Raw genomic sequence first — 19,116 nt, forward strand, 5'->3', positions numbered from 1 at the left:
ATCTGCTGCAAGAACCTTCCAGCTGAAAGATGCACTCACAGAAGCTTGGTCATCCACCTGTTAGAACTTGGAAAAGGTATGAACAGAAGACCAGGTGTTGGCCTTGCAAAGCTGGGCAGAGACTGGATGTCAGAATTCTCAAACACCCACCAATCTAGTGTAATGAGCACATAAGAGTGCTGTATGTTGAAGCAGGATGTCATTTTCAAGACATAACAAAAAAGCAGATATCCGGCCGTCCTGTGCGAAATCCCGTACCTGTATGCGATTTTGTGCATGGGGTCTGGGGCACGCGTGCCTCTGGCGACTCACTCCCGCTGTGTGATTGAACTTGATGCCCACCAAGACCCACCAATTGTTCCGAGAAGAGGCAGAATGGCATTCTGCCAGAGGAGAAAATGGAGATCTTGTGTTTCTGCTAAACATGGATATTTGTTTTCCCCTAGTCAAAGCACATCCGCCAGTTAGAAGGCACCCCCTAGGGACACATTTAACCCTTTGATTTCCCCTGATGTTAACCCCTTTTTTGCCAGTGTCATTTGTACAGTGACCATGCATTTTTTTTTTCTAGCACTGAACACTGTATTGGTATCACAGGTCCCCAAAAAGTGTCACTTGGTGTAAGATTTGTGCGCCGCAATGTTGCAGTCACCCCAAAAATCGCAGATCGCCACCATTACTAGAAAAAAAAAAAACAAACAAATAAAAATTCCATAAATATATCCCACAAACCGATCAATACACACTTATTAGGATTTTTTTAGTCAAAAATATGTAGCAGAATACATATTGGCCTAAATTGTTGAATAAATTAGATTTTTTACATTTTTTTTATAGGGTATGTTTTATAGCATAAAGTAAAAAGTATATATATTTTTTTTTCTTTTAAATTGTCTTTTTTTTTTTTTTTTTGCTTATAGCGCAAAAAAAAAACAAAAAAAAAACAAAAAAAAAAAAAAAACGCAGAGGTGATCAAATACCACCAAAAGAAAGCTCTATTTGTGGGAAAAAAAAAAGAAAAAGACATCAATTGTATTTGGGTACAGCATCGCAGGACCACGCAATTGTCAGTTAAAGCAACGCAGTGTTGTAGCGCAAAAAATGGCCTGGTCATGGGTAAAACCTTCTGGGGCTGAAATCGTTAAAGTGGAGTTCCACCCACTTTTACAACTCTTCAGCATCCCTTACTAAACTGTGCACTGTAAACAAATTGGATATTTTTTATTTTTTTTTCTCAGTACCTACTGTATATCTGCTGTATTCATTTTTCACTTCCTCCTCCCTGGCTGCGGCCGATCGCATCATTTCCTGTTAGCAATGCCTTCTGGGAAGGGGCGGCAACTTCCTCTGAAACTGCCATTGCTATGGAAACCTGACCTGAAACCTATTACACTGCTTGTGCTGCACTGAGCATGTGCGAGATCTGCAAGGATGAGATCCAGGAAGAAATACAGTCTGGCTTCAGATGCCCACACTTAAGATGGCCACGGCCTGCTGTAAGTTTATAAAATAACAAACTACTGCTATAAACTAACAAAACAGACCTTAGTTTACAGACTAACTTTACTAGAATACATTAAGCTTGTGTATTATAGGGGTATTTTTATTTAAAAAGTATAATTTTGGCCGGAATACCACTTTAAGAAGCTGTGGCTTTTAGAAAATAGCTCTGACAACATTCAGACAATGAAGAGTAATCTCGTTAGGGTGGTTAGACGAACACAAAGAGAGAAGGACAATGTTTTAATTGAAGTGTAAAGCCTAGTACACGCTACAATTTCTTTTTCGTGGGCTGAACAAAAAAAAAAACCTGACAGCTCGGGAGGAGCCGCTGTACTATGCGATGTTAGCAATCTCCCCCATTGAGCTATTGTGCTCTGACAGGAGGGACAGCCCCCTCCGCCAGAACACACTGCTCAGCCAATGGCTGAAAGCGCTTATCTGATGCCGATCTGCAGACCTTTTTCGGTCACGCCCCTACTACAGAAGCCAGCTGCCGTATACACGGGCCGAATGTCGGTCAGTTTTTTTTGAACCGGCCGATGCCGCCTGACATTTGGCTTGTGTGTACTAGGCTTAAGTAGATAACATCTTAGGCAGAAAGGTAGGTCTTGGGCATAAGACTACTTTGTCTTTGTAAAGGATCAGGAATGGCTTTTTTTACAAGAGGCAGCTGTTAGTTCAGATAATGTAGATATACAGTATGTAATAAGAAAACGAATAGTAGCAATGTTCATATGGAAAACAAACAAGCCTACATCATATGACTGGTAACAGTTTCTTCCTTACAAGCATGAAGTGAAGGCATAATAAGTTTAATTTTCAGAAAATATGTTCTTTTAACAGTGATTCTGATGAAAATAGAATGTGTGTCTTCATCAACTGGAAAACATGGCCTGTAACAGATACCTAAAGTATATTTAAAGCCAAAATACTCTCCCCCACCCCCCATCCTCATGTTGGATAGAGTAGGGAATGGTTAAGATCCTTTTTGATGACTGACCTTAACATTCTGTTCTGTAGAAAAGAGGAAATCTCTCCAAGCAGATGTAAATTATCCCTCTGGACAATGGTCAGCAATCAAATGTCCCCATTGAAAGGGGTTCACTCAATCTCTGTTCAAATGACAACTACATTTGCCCCTCTCTTTCAGTCTTAGTAACAGTCACCAGCACAAACCAGCTGGGGCCCAGACAGGAGTTCAGGACTTTGGAGATACTGGGGGATGGCATTCCATACATACAACAGGCAAAAAGAATAAGCAAACCTTTAATCAGAATACTGTAGGACTCTTAACAGAAGATACTGTTAGTGCTCCCTTATGCCATACATAAAATGCCCAAAGTGGTACAAAGAAATATTTTTCAGCTTGAAAACACACAACCAACCCCTATTAAAAACTTGAGTCATTCTAGCATTTAGAAACTGCTGACATAGGGGAATTAAAATTTTCCTTTTGACTACAATAGCCAGTTCACTCCCGGTGAATAATTGTATTTATTTTTATAATGAGCAATCTACCAGCTCATGAGTTTTATTCCTTTTAGAGACTTACAGATAGTTGCATGCTCTTCTAGAATTTCAATAATTAATTTAAAAATATCCCATGACCCAACAAGAAGGGAATGATTATCTTAACAGCATGATATTCTTTTACTATAGTTCAATTATCACCACCAAATGCAGACTGCGCAGGAAAAATTAAACGTGTATTTCTTTTTTTTTTATATAATAAAACTGCCTTTATTTAATTGTACAACCTTTACCCCAACGCTGTTTCAGCACGCTGACAGTAAAATATAAATTACTGAACTGAAGGAATACATTGAAACACTGAGCATGTGAAATGACCTGAAGACTTCTTTTCTTCAACTGTGTTAGCCAGCTTACTAAAATGAACTTTGTTAACAGAAAAATAAACTGTTTAAAAGCAAGATCTGAGGTTCTCTTTTAGAAGCAAAGTTCAGCATTAAAAAAAAAAAAAAAAAAAAAAAAAAAAAAAATCAAAAACTATTTATATATAACATAATAGGACTTCCCATAGGCATGAAACATGCACACATCAATAGTTCACAAAAATCCCTTATTTGCTGTATTTGTCCAGCAGCTTCATGTGTTGATTTTAAAAGAATATATCCATCTTCATGCTCAAAATAAAGAAGGAAAGTTTGCAAGATGTCCATAATGGTGGCACACCTAGAGGTAAACAGCCCTTGGATGATCAGGAAGTTCCTTGTCTTTTTTGCTGCTGACTTCTAATGACATCCAGCTGTTTCTTGCATTGCTGATAATACGTAGAAAGACTTTTGTTTTCGTCTAGCAGCTTTTTGTGTTCCTGGACCAGACGAGATGTATTTTGTTGGTCTTTTTCATCCTGGTCTAGTTCAGCTATTAGCTCTTGTCTATAACACAGCACAAAAGATGAATTAAATGTCACAATTTTAAGTGTTAAAACCCATTACACATGTTCATTCAAAAAACTAGCTACTTTCTGTAGTCAACTACTAAAACCTCCTAAAACAACATAAAAAAGAAAGAAAGAAAATACATGCATCTTCAAATGGGGTAAAGTGTGTGTTTGAAGAAACCAGAGCTGAGCCAGTATTAAAGCTTGAAATTTCAATATGACCAATGTTCACAAATCCACTTGGTAAAAGGAGGCCAATATTACTAGTGGACACTGTTGTCATTAACCACTTTTGGGACAACTCTGTAGCTTTATTGATACAGTGCGGCCCGGCTGCGCAGGATCATGTAAAATATACATGCTACAGCACAAGCCGATCAGCAGGTCTCGGCTGCAATTGGCTGAGTGAATGACAGTGATGTGCTTTTTTGTTCTCCTTGCAAAACCGTCACATTGCTTAGTAAAAACAGCACACAGTAAAAATTGTTAGGCACAGTCTTAAGCCTTTGATAACCCTAAATGTTAATCTCTTCCCAGAGTTTCCTTAGTACAGTGACAGTGTATATTATCACTGATCACTGTATTAATGTCACTAGTGATGTCAGTGGCAGTTAGTTGTCCGATTACTGCGCTGCACTATCACAGTCCCATTATAAGTCTCCGATAAAAAGATAAAACAAATTAAAAAAAAAAAAAAAAAAAAAAAAAATTACATACACACACATATATATATATATATATATATATATATATTCAAATACCACCAAAAGTAAGCTCCATTTGTTGAGAAAAAAATTATATAAATTTTGTTTGGGTAAAGGGTGCATGACTGCGCAATTACCAGTTAAAGTAACGCAGTGCTTAATAGCTGGGTCATGAAGGAGGTAAAATCTTGAGGCGCTGAAGTGGTTAACATTTGCCTCCTTTTAAACATATACTATATATCATAATTCAGGAAACATTTGGGACACTGCTCTGAGGAACAGCTTCCCAACTTTAAATCTTGTATTAGAAAACTATTTTTAAATATAATTTCATTAGAAAAAATAGGCAAATATACAGTACAAGGGAGGAAAGAAAATTGGTTTGTCTCAAAAAGTAGTGACTGGGAATGCGTGTGAAGAACCTGGAGTGTTGCTGTGAAACCTTGGATGGAAAAAGCTCTTTTTTTCCATGTTACCTTAGAAAACACATTAACCAGAATGGCACCGCTGCGCGAATCGCTGTACCCGCCCCCACCAATCGGATTTGTTACAGAACCGATCAATCTTCAGGTCCAGGCCAATAATTTCTGGTCTGGACCTGCTGATTCTGACAAATGAAATGCTTTCCCTGCCTGTAAGTGTAAACACAGGCAGGGGAAGTGATGTCATCTCTCCTCGTGGAACTCTTTTTGTTCCAGAGAGAGGAGAGAGAACATCTCACAGTAAGTTGCACCAACACCAGTACACATAGGTACACTTGTCACCCCCCCATTGCCCTCCCAGTTAACCCCTTCACTCCCTGTCACAGCGTCACCCAGTGCATTTTTCGGATTTTTTTCACTGATCACTGTACTGGTGTCATTTGTGACACTAATCAGCATTAGGGTACTTAGTAGTAGGCCCTGGTAGCTTTAGGGTACCCCTTTAACCCCCATTAAGGTTTAAGCCCTTGATCACCCCGTCACCAGTGATCACCGTATTAGTGTCACGGGTGACGCTGGTTAGTTATTTTTTTATAGCGTCAGAGCACCCACCATATATTACCTAAATAAAGGTTTAACCCCCTGATCACCCGGTGGGTGACATCAGTTAGGTTTTAGCGTGTCAGGGCCTGCGCCGCCCCAGGCAGCGTCAGATTAGAGCCAGTAGCGCTAACACCCACGCATGATACACCTCCCTTAGTAGTATAGTGTCTGAACGGATCAATATCTTTCATCTGATCAGATCTATACTAGCATCCCCAGTAGTTTAGGGTTCCCAAAAAAACGCAGCGTTAGTAGGATCAGACCAGATACCTGCTAGCACCTGCGCTTAAGCCCCTCTGCCCAGCCCACCCAAGTGCAGTATCAAATCGATCACTGTCACTTACAAAACACTAAAAACACAACTGCAGCATTTGCAGAGTCAAGCCTGATCCCTGTGAATGCTGAGTTTTTTTTTTGGTAGCGTTTGAAGCAGTCACTGACAGGTGCTCTTTTTTTCCCGTGAGTCTCACTAATTGTACCAGTAAATTTAGAGGCCACAATGTCCAATCGAAGGTACACTAGTGAAAAGGCCTACAAGTTTCTGAGCATGACAGATGAGAGTGAAGAGGAAGTCACCTATCTGTCAGATTCAGGCTCAGAATACCAACCTGTAGACAGCAGCGTTACCCTGACAGATAGCCGACGACGTAGTAGTGGTCTCTGCCAAGGTCAGGCGTACCCGACCCCGTTCTTCTGCTGTTGTTGAGGTGCAAGAAGCGCAGGGCTCTTGTATGGAGAAGAGAGCCAGTACTAGTGGCGCTCATCCTTCTGGTGAACTGGCAAGCAACAGTTTGCAGCCTTGTTTACTCCCGATCAAGTTGTCTGCGTTGATGAGTTCCTGATTAAGTTCTGTGGCCGCTTGTCATTGATGGCACCGTACTTAATTGCCCATAAGGCCAGACGCTGGTACAAAAAAATGTCTGTATACGTATTCCAACTGGCTCTGCTGAACGCTTATGTGCTATACAAGGCGTTCGTTCAAACTGGATCCTTCCTTAAATTTCAGGAAGAGATCATCACAGCCCTTCTGTTTCCAGACGGTGCTGTGGTCCAACTTCCCAACGCAAATGCGGTGAGCTGGCTGCATGAGAGGCATTTTCCGTTTGTCCTCGCTGGTACCCCTAACCCAAAGAGCACCCCAAAGAAGATGTCATGTCTGTAGAAAAGGCAGATATAGGCACGACACTCGCTATTATTAAATCCTGTCCTAACCAACCTGGTCTTTGCATCAGTGAATGTTTCGAACGCTACCACACACTAGTGGAGTATTAGCGTAGGGTACAGCACTGCACAGACTAGGACACACTTTCACAGGGTCTCCAAAGATGCCATCGCATTTTGAGAGACCCGAACCTGGAACCAAACTGTTACAGTTACAAATAAAAGTGAAAAAAAAAAAAATTATATATACAAAGTGAATAATCAAATATGTATAAAGTGAATCATAAGTGAAAAACATAAATGGATATTGAGTCCCATATGATGGTAAATCCTAATATAAGGGGAAAAAGCACAAAGTCCACAGTATACAGATGCCCCTGTAGATGTCCTAGTTGGACGAAACGCGTCAGGCTACACTTCTCCACTCCCCACATTGCTTTTATTTGTGATCACTATTTTATTTAATGTATGCTGGTTTTATAATAAAAACCCACCTTTTTTGACCTATACTATTGGAAGCCACCTTCTTCTTTTATATACTCTCTGTATGTAAGTCGGTTGGTCCTTCCATTCCTGTCACCCACGCTTCAGCCCAGCTGTTGTCCACCAGTCCTCTTGGATGTACCCTCTGTATCCTTTGGATCGTTTAGTTGGTTCAGTCCTTTTTTTTTTTTTTTAATATCTTTTTCCTTATTCGCACTAGTTAGGGTAATATTTGCTTTACCTCACATGTAATTCTTTATACTTTATTGTGTTTTATTGTTAACCATTATTTTCTTTTTAGGCACGCCATTCAGCTGCAGCACTGATTTATCTATCTTGACAGCAACATCGTTTGCTCTCGTGATACGTAAATCACCAACTCCAGCGCTGTAGGAGGTGATTTCACCACCACAGTTAAAAAAAAAAAAAAAAAAAAAAAAAGAGAGCATATATGCCGAAGCATGGGGGCAGGGGTGGATGGTCGATTTGTCCCTAACATTATGGGTGGATTGCCCCCATTGCTCCGGCATATATTTTTTTACTCTTTCTGGCACAGATTGTTGTTGTTTTATTGCGTTACTGTTTTATTGTTATCATGGTTTGCTTTTCAGGTACGCCATTCAGCTGCAGCACTGATTTACCCATCTTGACAGCAACAGCGTTTGCTCTCACGATACGTAAATCAGCGACTCCAGCGTTTGTAGGAGGTGATTTCACCATCATAGTTAAAAACAAAAAAAAAAAAAAACAAAAAACAAAAATGGTGCATGTATTGCCCATTATTAGAAGTGGGTGGATGCAGGGCGGTATTCTAATGGTGGGCACACCCACTGATCAATCTTTTTTCATTCAGCCCACAAGCTGCATGAAAAAAAAAAAGAACACTACAATATATGCCCAACAAGGACCAGCAACGTACTGGAATGTTGCTGGACTTTGAGTGGTTATACCAGAGTGATGCCTGCAGGTTTAGGTATCATCTTGGTATTGTTCTTTTCAGCCAGCGGTCGTCTTTCCAGCGGTCGTCTTTCATGTAAAAGTAATCCTAGCGGCTAATTAGCCACTAGACTGCTTTTACAAGCAGTGGAAAGGAATGTTTTATTTTGGGGAGTAATTTTACATATGCCTATGGCATCTTTGAGCAATATATCATTTCAGTGACAACTTTGAAAAATAAAAATTTTTACACAATCACTTGTGACAAAAAAAAAATTCAATGTGCTCAACAAGCCTCTCAGCAAATTCCTTGGGGTGTCTACTTCCAAAATGGGGTCATTTGGGGGGTTTTGTACTGCCCGGCCATTTTAGAACCTCAAGAATTGAGATAGGCAGTCAAACTAAACGTTGCATAAATTCCAGAAAATGTACCCTAGTTTGTAGGCGCTATAACTTTTGCGCAAACCAATAAATATATGCTTATTGAATTTTTTTTTACCTGAGACATGTGGCTGAATGCTTTTTTTTTTCATTTATATTGCAAAAAATAAAAAGCGCAGAGGTGATCAAATACCACCAAAAGAAAGCCAATTGTGGGAGAAAAAAAAAAAAGACGCAAATTTCATCTGAGTACAGCATTGTATGACCGCACAATTACCAGTTAAAGCAGCGTAGTGCCAAATTGTAAAAAGTGCTCTGGTCAGGAAGGGGGTAAAACCTTCCGGGGCCGAAGTGGTTAACAATACTAAAATAGTAACATTTAAAAAGTAAAATATGCTACAATATCTACAAGAAATGGCTACTTACTTTCGCTGCAACAATAATGCTATTTCAGTCTGAACCTTCATATACTCTTGTGCCATTTTGCAGTGCTGCTCAAACACAGCCATAGATTCCTTGGAATTTGGACATGGTGCGAGAGGCTGAAAATAAATCAGATGTTAAAAAAAAACAATCAACTCAATCCTGAATATACAGTACATCTTGCTAAAATGTGCCTAAAGCTCTGTAAGCTCTGTGAGCCTGTAAGCTCTTAAAAATAAGCCGTGTCTTGTCCTGGACAATATTAGTCCATGGTTTCTAAACTTGACAGACCTAAGTGCTGCTGTTCTAAAATACTTTGTAGCTAAAGTAACTGGAATACAGTCCCCTACTCACTCCAAACCCTTAGTGCTCTGTCACATGGTACTTGTGGAGCATGTTGTGGAGCTTGTTGGTCATGTGATCCTGCAGCTCTGGCTTTCCTGTGTCAGTAAGGGGCTCATGCAGGAGAAAGGAGGGAGCACGGAACAAAGGCTGGAATAGAGCTGCACAATTAATCGTTAAAAAAAAATAACGATCTCTATTCAACCCCCCTCACGATCTCTATGCAGAATTTCCCGATTCATTCAACAAGTGTAGAGAGTTCTCTGCTCACTCAGCTGTCAAAAGAAAAAACAAAAAACAAAACAAAAAAACAAAACAAAAAAAAAAACGGCAGTCTGCCAGGTTTTTCACAACATTGTCAGTGCTAGAAGAGTACTATAAACATTGTAACTTTTCCTTCATAGATCAAAGGGATGATCTTCGGTGTCTAAATGAAGGGAGTTTAACCGCTAAGGCCTCATGTACACTGCTGCCGGTAAACGGATGTTTAGGAGCAGTTGGGCGTTTTTTTTCAGCTGCCCCTGAACTCTCCTCTGTGTTGTCGTATCAGTACATGTACACAGGGTCGTTTATAGTCGTTTCTAGAAAGTTGAGTTTAGAAGCATTTTTTGAAATGCAAAAAAAATGCGTTCAGAGGCATTTAAAAATCGCCAAATGCCTGTAACAGCTTGTAAACGTGCCAACTTGCGTTTAGCCGCTTTTTGTATACAGGCATTGTTCATTTTTGGCTATAAATTATATATATATATATATATATATATATATATATATACACATATACATATATACACACACACATACATACACACATACAGTGACTCCTTAATCACTGTAGGAGTAGGCAGAACAAAACACACCTGGCTACGCCCATGGGCTGTCCTCAGTCAGTATATAACCCCCCTCCTTGCTCTAGGCATTCAGTTTAGTATCAAGCAGTAATAGAAGTATCAAAAGCTCCATAGAGGGGTGGGTGCTGTGTCGTCGATAAACTCAAAGAAATGCATTTTACAGCGAGTACAAAAATCCCATTTTCCCTTTTATTCATCAACGGACGCAGCGCCTCCTTAATCTTGACCACTGGGACGTCCAAAAGCAGTGCCAAAGAAAAATGATGGGTGGGCAAAATTACCCAAGGCTAACCACAAGAGCCCTAACCAGGACACAGGGGCCTTAACTGGGTCACAGGAGTCCCATCTGAACAATAAAAATTTTAAACAAAAACACCCCTCAAGAGGGAACCCCCCTCTTTAAAACAGCAGCCTGCAAAACCTTGCGGCCAAAAGAAGCATCCACAGATGCCAAAATATCTACTTTATAGAATTTAGTGAAGGTATGCACTGTTGACCAAGTGGCCGCCTTGCAAACCTGTAATATTTACGCTTGATGAGGGAAGAGCCAAGAAGTACTAAGCACCTTAGTAGAATGCGCCGTGACAGGGAAAGGAGGAACCCGACCTTTAATAGAATAGGCCTGAGTCACAGTCTGTCTGATCCATCTGGAGATAGTAGCCGAGGAGCGGCCAGCCCTTGCCTTGGTCCCTGTGTAACCCAAAAAAAGGGGAGTCTGACCTCAGGAAGGACTCAATGGCTGCCAGATACAACCGAATCACACGAACCACATCCAAGGGATGCAAAGCAAATTCCTTGGGTTGAGCCGGTTTGGAACACGACGGCAGCACAATGTCCTCATTCAAATGGAAGTCAGAGACAACCTTGGGCAGAAATGATCGACAAGGACAAAGAAGCACTTTATCCCTATGGAGTACTAAATGGGTACTACAACAGGATAATGCAGCCAACTCCAAAAACTCTGCGGGCCGAGGTAATAGCCACCAAGAATGCCACCTTCTGGGACAACGTAGGTAAGGGAATCTCCTGAATATTCTTGAATGGAGGTTTCTGGAGAACCGATAGTACAAAGTTTACATCCCATGGCAGCAAAAGAGACCGTACAGGCGGAGCCACATGCCGGACTCTTTCAATAAAGGTACAAACTAAAGAGTGAGTGGCTAGGGGGTCGCTGAAAGAAGACTGCCAAGCCAGACACCTGGCCCTTGATGGTACTCAAGCCCAACTTTAATGGGGCGTTGAGCAGAAAAGCTAAGATCCAAGCCACAGAAAAGGATCGAGGATGAACAGCAATCGACTCACACCAAGAAATCTACACTTTCCATGTACGATGGTATATCTTACTTGAAGTCAACTTCCTCGCTTAGCCCTTGGTACAACTGGTCCTCTTTGAGAGGTAGCTTCCAAGGGACGTTTACGTCCACAAGAATGACCAGAACACTTTCGACCTCAATCCTTGGCAGGCACTGCAGAAGAGGAAGGTGTTGGCCCCGCAGTGGCACTAGGACGACTGTGGAGTCTACCAGAGGAACCCACAAGATTGCGATAAGTCTCCATTACTTCTTGCTGAACTGAACCTACTGAAGGGGCCGGCGTTTAAGAAAAATTACTAACCTGGTCAGCATTCACTCCAGAGTTAGACCCAGGTAACCCAATTTCCTGGACGGGGCTAGAGGGGGCCTTGGGTAGTTCGGACGTCACCCGAACCTTTACAGGAAGAATTTCTTATGGTCTGAGAAGGAAGGCCCCCCGCCTGTGACAAGGCTCCTTCCCTTTCCTAGATTGAGGCAGGAAGGTACTCTTCCCCCCGTGACACCCTTAATGAGGTCATCCAGGGTAGACCCAAACAGACGGTCGCCTTGAAAGGGCAAATCAATGAAAGCTTTCTTAGAGGCTTGGTCTGCCGACCAATTCTTAAGCCACAGCACACGTCTAATCACCACTGCTGAAACAGAAAGCTTGGACAGCACAGGAGCTGCATCCAAGGCTGCATCACATGGACCAACTGGTCTGATAAATCAACATAAGCAGCAGGAACCTGCTCACTACCCAGAAACTGGCGCAAAAGCCTGGCCCATTCAGTTAGGGTCTGCAACACCAGGGCCAAGGCCAAGTCTGGAGGCAATGCCAAACCAGCCATAGTAAACATGCCACGTGCTACAGCCTCCGCTTTCCTGTCAACTGGGTCCTTAAACGGACGGGGATTCCTCTACTGGGATCATGGTTGCTTTATTCAACCTGGAAACAGGAGGGTCCACCACTGGTGGGGTAGTCCACTTTTTAAAAAGTGATTCTTCAAATGTGTAGCATACTGAGACTCTTTTGGGGACCACAAAGGGTGACTTTGATTGTTCCCATTTCTTATAGGTAAACCTATCAAAATAAGGCAGATAAGGAAACGCCTTTGGTGTGCGAGGCGACTTATACGTACCAAAGGTCACAACCACATCCGTGGCCCTGTCAGCCGCATCCTCCAACTTTAGAGTCTCCGGCACCGCAGTAACAAGTGCGTCCACCAGCGCTTTTTCACTCGCTGCCAAGACCGTGGAGGACTCATCCCCACTATGGGATGGGTCAGGGGGCGAGATATTAAACCCCCCTGGATGGGCTGCGTCCCCGGCGGCAGCAGGCTCAGAATCAGATGAGACAGACAGCAGGGGAAGGTGGGGAACGCTTCCTCATAGGTCTTTGCCCACACACTACTTCCACCTGGGATACCAATGACTCTAGGACCGCCGTCAGCGTAACCCATGGGAAGCTGGGGTTACGAGGGACCTGCCATATCCATGAGGGGATCAGTGGGTGAGATGTGACCCTGAGGCTCCATAGGGAAGAAGACCCTGTAGTACAAAGGAACTTTGGCACCACTAAGGGACCCCCCCAATGACCAGGATACCTACCAGCAGAGAGGGACATACACAAGGACCCCCAAAGACTCACCATACCAGCAGAGCGCCGCAATTCGGACCCAGCAACACCATGGGAACCGTCTAATTTATATATCCTGGGACAGCAAGAGGAGAAAAGAAGAGGAAGGGGAGGAGCGCCGGCATCTCACTAGATTAACGGAAAACGGCCGCCATGACATCATCGGCTACACAAACATGGTCGGCGGCCGGAGACCAGCCAAACCAAAGAAAAATGGCCACTGTGATGTCATCGGACATCCCAAACATGGCTGCTGGCCGTTTGACATACTGAAGCATGCAGCCAGGATCCTCTCTGTGCCTTCAACATCGCTGCACCCTCTGCAAATGGACCCCCCCTCCAAAAGGTACTGTACTCCACCAGGCCGCGAGAACATTTAAGGGGACACCGCTGTGCACTCTGCCCCGATGCTCTCTCAGCACTGGGACCCCCAAACTGCACACTGCCTCACATTGCACACACAGCAGGGCATGCACCTAGGGGTCTCTACTGCACCCTCTGCACTGGAACCCCCCCATACCTCCAGGGCAGGACACACACCACCCAGAAGGGGAATGGCAGGGGGAGACCGCCAGGGGTCCCTGCTGCCTGCCCTGGGACTCCCACCAATCTGTGGGGGGAGAGGGAAGCCCAGCTTAACCAAGGGATTTTAGGATGGGAGGAGGGATCCTGTAGGCAGGTCCGACCATCCCTGGAGGGTACCCGCGTTCACCCCAAACCACACAAAGGAGGAGAGGGGGGACTGAACTTACCAATCCATGGTGCGGGTAACCCTCCAGACAGAACGCCTCTCCACCGAAGTGGGGGGGCTGTCAGCCAAGGGACCGATATGACTCAGACCAGAACCTGTTCGAATGCGTCCATGCGAGATGTTTAACTTGCAGGCCAGCCCCCGTCCTTTGAGGCTATGTGTCGCAGCTGACCTAGCGTGCAGCTGTGGTCTGCACATGCTCGCTGGCTGGACTGGGGAGACCACTGGATCTAGATTATCCAGCCCGTTGCCCAGCCTGGCAGTTGATTGTAGATCTTCCAGGAGAAAATGCATGGAAGAAAGAGACAAAAATCAAAATTTGCTAGGACCAAAAGATCCCAGCAAGGAGCTAGGTCCTTACTCCTGACTAGACAGAAATAAACTGAATACCTAGAGCAGGGAGGGGGTTATATACTGACTGAGGACAGCCCATGGGCGTAGCCAGGTGTTTTTTGTTCTGCCTAGTCCTACTCCTGTGGAGGCTATATAACCCAATGGTCAAGATTAAGGATGCGCTGTGTCTGTCGAACGAAAGAGAATAAAATATAAATATATACATATATATATATATATATATATATATATATATATATATATATATATATATATACACACACACACACATACACACACACACACATATACGTCCTGTTTACATGAAGCCTCAAAGTCTAAACCTTTTTCTGACACTTGTTTCTTACAAAGTTAATATCCGTATTTTTTGCTAGAAAATGACTTGGAACCCCAAATATTATATATATTTATATATTTTTAGCAGAGACCCTAGGGAATGAAATGGCGATTGTTGCAATATTTTATGTCACACTGTATTTGCGCAGTGGTCTTTCAAACACAATTTTTGGGGAAAAAATACACTTCAATGAATTAAAAAAAAACAAAAAAAACTAAACAGTAAAGTTAGCCCAATTCTATTTGTATAATGTGAAAGATTACGCCGCGAGAATCGTGCTCTTTATTCTAAGCAAAAAAATTGTGATTCTCATTTTAGCCAGAATTGTGCAGCTCTAGGCTGGAACATGGAAGCCTATGAGTGACATGGCCCCCGAATTTCCAGCCCTTGTTGAGTGCTCTCTGGCACAAAGGAGCCAGAGCTGTGGAATCACAAGACCAGACTGGTCCAAAAACAGGTAAACATACAGATTTGTTTACATAGGTTAAGCAGGATAGGTAGGAAGATGGGAGAGGGAATATTTTAAGCAGTAATCCCAACAAATGAAGGTGGAGATGCCATTTCAAAAGGTATATTTTTGTGTCCACTGAAAATCTGTGCCATGCACTGACCACAGTTCCCTGTTAAAAACCTGTTATACTGCACTGCTTAAAGCGGACCTTCAGTCATTTTTTCAACTTACCATCTATTAAATCTTCTGCCCTTGTTTTAACTTTGGATAGTAAAACATTTTTTTCTGCCAGTAAATACCTTATACAGCCCACTTCCTATTTCTTGTCTGGTAAAAGGCCTAGGCTTATGACATCATGCACAGCGCTCTCTCTCGTGAGAGTATGCCAGGAAGGGAGGGGGGAGGAGTCATAAGAGGACCAATGAGAGCTGCAGGTGTGCCTCTGTGTGTCTGTGTAAATCCAAGAAGTGAACAGGCAGCAACTTCAGCTGCCCACAGTTAAAATGGATGCAGCCAGACTTAGTGGAAGGAGATTTCTGCAGCATGTTTGGCAAGTACAGAATCACAGTATATATAAAATGTGCAAAGTGGTTGGAGGGAAGCTTTGGAATGGCAAAGAGGTTTTTATTACAAATTATGTGAGCAGACTGCAGTTCCTCTTTAACCATCCTGAATGATGATAAACCAGAGATAATTCAATTTAGTAAATGAGTAAAAAAAACAAAACATGGCTATATTAACTCAAGGAAAAACTGGAACTGAACATTTTAGGAATTAGTTCAAATTCCTGTACTGATCTTATTCAAGCAAGCCTTAAAGTAGAACTATAGGCAAAACTTTCTTCATTTTGGATAGAGCAAGGAAGGGTTATAACCCCTGTAAGGTTTATTTTTGTCATCTTTCTACCATTGGTGATATTTACCTTCACTTCCTGTCCCATACCCAAACAGGAAGTGAGAGGAAATCCCTGCAAATTAAGGGAATTTCATGGGAACCCCCAGGTCACCAAAATTAGTGTCCCAATCGGAAGATTTGCCTTCTATTACTTTTCTGGGGACAACCCATATTTTTTTAGCATTATCTATTTACCATTATCCTTGAAGGTGAAAGAAAATCCCAAAGTATGGGATTTTCTTTCACTTTCAAGGATAATGGTAAACAGGACAAATGGAGAGGATAAATCTCCCTAAAAGGGACATAGACTGCAGTAGAAACTGACATGGGTTCTAGTCCTTCTCCCCTCTATCCAAAACCAAAAAAAAAAAAAAGTTTTGCCTTTAGTTATACTTTTATCTTAAAACTGACAATGGTAAACAGAAATCTGTCTGCTATATTTTACATATCTGTAAGTGGTCTGAAAAACAAGACTCTGCAACAAAAGTAGTCTCATGCTCTCCTCCTGCATACAAGAACTAAAACAAGGATGTGCTCTTCAATGCTACATTTTTTTTGTAACAAATAAAACATAACCTAAAAAGTGACGGTTACTGGAGTAATGACAGTGCACTGCTGTAATGAGTTGCATCTGTATGATAAATGGACCAGAGAAAACAACTGATCAATATGTTTGCTATGTGTGAGTAACTCTTGGGCCTGGTTCACATGGGTGCACCTTTGACATCTCGCTACTTCAACACTATTTCAGAGCCATACATCAGTGCGGTTTACACTGACGATTATATTGCAGCTTGCGACTTGATTTAACAGAAGTCTATGCAAGTTGCAATGAAAATTGGTAATAAGTACAGCAGGAACCTTTTTCATAATCGCTGCAACATGAGTTTTGGCGATATGAACGGATCCATTGCTGGCAATTGGGTGTGAATGGACATGCGATTTGGAACTATCATATCCCATGACAATTCGCACCAGTGTAAACAGAGGGTTAGTGAATTATTGGGGGAAATAAAAAAATAAAATAAAATATATATATATATATATATATATATATATATATATATATATATATATATATATATATACACACACACTTATATACACATATACATGTGCCTTTCCTGGTCAGGGTAAACCACCAAAACTGTTTGCACAATTACACAGATAAACAGATAATTAAACAGAATTTATGTAGCACAATTTATTCAGTAATTTGCATACTGTACATTCACAAATTAACAGTCCCCCCCCTCAAGGATTTTACAATCTGGGGTCTGTAATTTACATGCATGCACAAACATACTAGGGCCAATTAAGACAGCGCCAATAAACCTACTAGTTTGTCTTTAGGAAAGATTTACTTCTACTTAAATAATTATAACATCTAACAATTTAAGATATTTACAAACCTGCAATTGATGATCAAGTGTAAGATATGCCATTGGTATAGAGTTATCTGATCCATTGGTATCTGAAACATAAATGTAGGTATTGGAACTATGCAGTAAGCCCAGCATACATCATAAAAGAAATTAACATTCAGTTTTTTTTTCAGATCCTGGGCTGAACGGTTTCATGCGTACAACTGGCTAGAAGAGAAGTCCAGAAAAAACATAGCCCAACATCATGTATTTTTTCCCCCCAAAAAACTCTACCAAAGCAAACCTTAAAGTGATTGTAAAGTCTCTTTTTTATTTCTCTAAAAATAAAATATTATACTTACCTGCTCTGTGCAGTGGATTTGCACAGAGCAGCCCGTATCCTCCTCTTCTCGGGTCTCTCTTTGGCGCTCCCGACCCCTGCCTCCTGTTGAGTGCCCCCACAGCAAGCAGCTTGTTATAGGATCACCCGAGCCGAGTCATAGTTCCGTGTGTCCATTCAAAAAAGGAGCACTGACAGATCTCCGTTCTGTCTCTGTGTGGAGCGATCGCGGATGCCCGGTAGTCATCGTGCATCAGCTCCGGCGTGGCGTCCCTAGTGGTCAAAAGGTGAACCGACGTAAGGTAATGTCATTTCACCCAGGGGAGCCAACCTGCCGCAGTACAACTGTGACAGCTGGTCGGGAAGGGGTTAACAACATTAAGCAAATAAATGTATGGGTGAGGATATCCCCAATACTGCAAGAACATTTGCAACATTTTTAACAAACACCAAATAAATTGGTTCTTATTAACTAGAACACAATTTGGGTTGACGGAGCATTTAAATCGATAAACTGGACAGGAGGAGGGGTAGAAGGCATTACTTCGCTAGCTCTGAATACCACATTTTCTATATTTGCAGCAAACAAAAGTACCTCATGTACATTGAGTCAAGTTTAGTGTAATAAAACAGTACCACAAATTCAACACGATTACCTGGCCAAAACTTACATTTTAAAATTAAAAAAAGTGAACCATTATGCCTCTCTAACAACCGTCAGCAAATTGGCATGCAGAATGTGCACTGCACCCATAGTCATTTCTAGGGCAATAAATTCTCTCTGTGTCCACATAACCCCCTAAATAGATTCAGCAACCAGGTGTGGTTTAGGCTGCGTTAAGCATAATCATACTTCTGTTCCCAGACTACGTTCCCATTAACTTGTATTATCAATGCTGGCTGGTTCCATGATTCTGCACAGGAGAGAGAAAGACAGAAGAGGAAAGGTATCTGCTGAGAACTTTTACATTTCATGCAGGTATCTTGGACCCACTTGGCTAGGAAGGAATGGGGACGTGGTGGTGTGCAGGCGGAAGTGTAGTGGAGTACAACAGGAAGTGTGTCCTCAGAGATGAAGGTTTGTCTCCCCTCTAACTGCTGTTGACAGAAGCTGCTGTAAACCTGGCTAATGTTTGTTAACACTGCTATTCAGCTAGGAGAAGAATGTGAATGGCTGCAAAACATAAACCATATGTAATTGGAATGTTACAAACAAATAACCCGTGAGTACATTTAAGTTGACTGTGCAGAAAGTACAGCTGTCCTTTAAAACTTCTTTGTATTTGCTTTTGACCCTGTACATTTGCACTCTTTGCTAAAATACAAACTGGGCTGTTTTCCTGACCATAAGTACAACAGATATACAGGAGAGCAGACTGTAAGAGCCCTTTCACACCGAGCCGCCCATAGCGTCGGCAGTAAAACGCAGCTATTTTTAGCTGTGTTTTACCATTGGAATAGCGGCGCATTTCGGCTGCTAGCGGGGC

General features: G+C 42.1%; 1 protein-coding gene across 5 annotated transcripts in view; it reads right to left on the bottom strand.

Annotated features, from left to right (window-relative positions):
- Positions 1–2,299: 2,299 nt before the first annotated feature.
- Positions 2,300–19,116, bottom strand: part of MAP3K7 (mitogen-activated protein kinase kinase kinase 7) — a 93,264-nt gene continuing 76,447 nt past the window's right edge. For all 5 annotated transcript variants that reach the window (XM_073626943.1, XM_073626942.1, XM_073626945.1 and 2 more), the window contains 3 exons: positions 17,338–17,399; positions 9,024–9,139; positions 2,300–3,902 (listed from right to left, as the gene is read on the bottom strand). In XM_073626943.1, the coding sequence (XP_073483044.1) occupies positions 3,722–3,902; positions 9,024–9,139; positions 17,338–17,399 (359 nt within the window). In that variant the 3' untranslated portion in view covers positions 2,300–3,721. The remainder of the gene's footprint in view (positions 3,903–9,023; positions 9,140–17,337; positions 17,400–19,116) is intronic.

The sequence above is a fragment of the Aquarana catesbeiana genome, linkage group LG04, assembly GCF_042186555.1.
Source record: "Aquarana catesbeiana isolate 2022-GZ linkage group LG04, ASM4218655v1, whole genome shotgun sequence".
Lineage (NCBI taxonomy): Eukaryota > Metazoa > Chordata > Amphibia > Anura > Ranidae > Aquarana > Aquarana catesbeiana.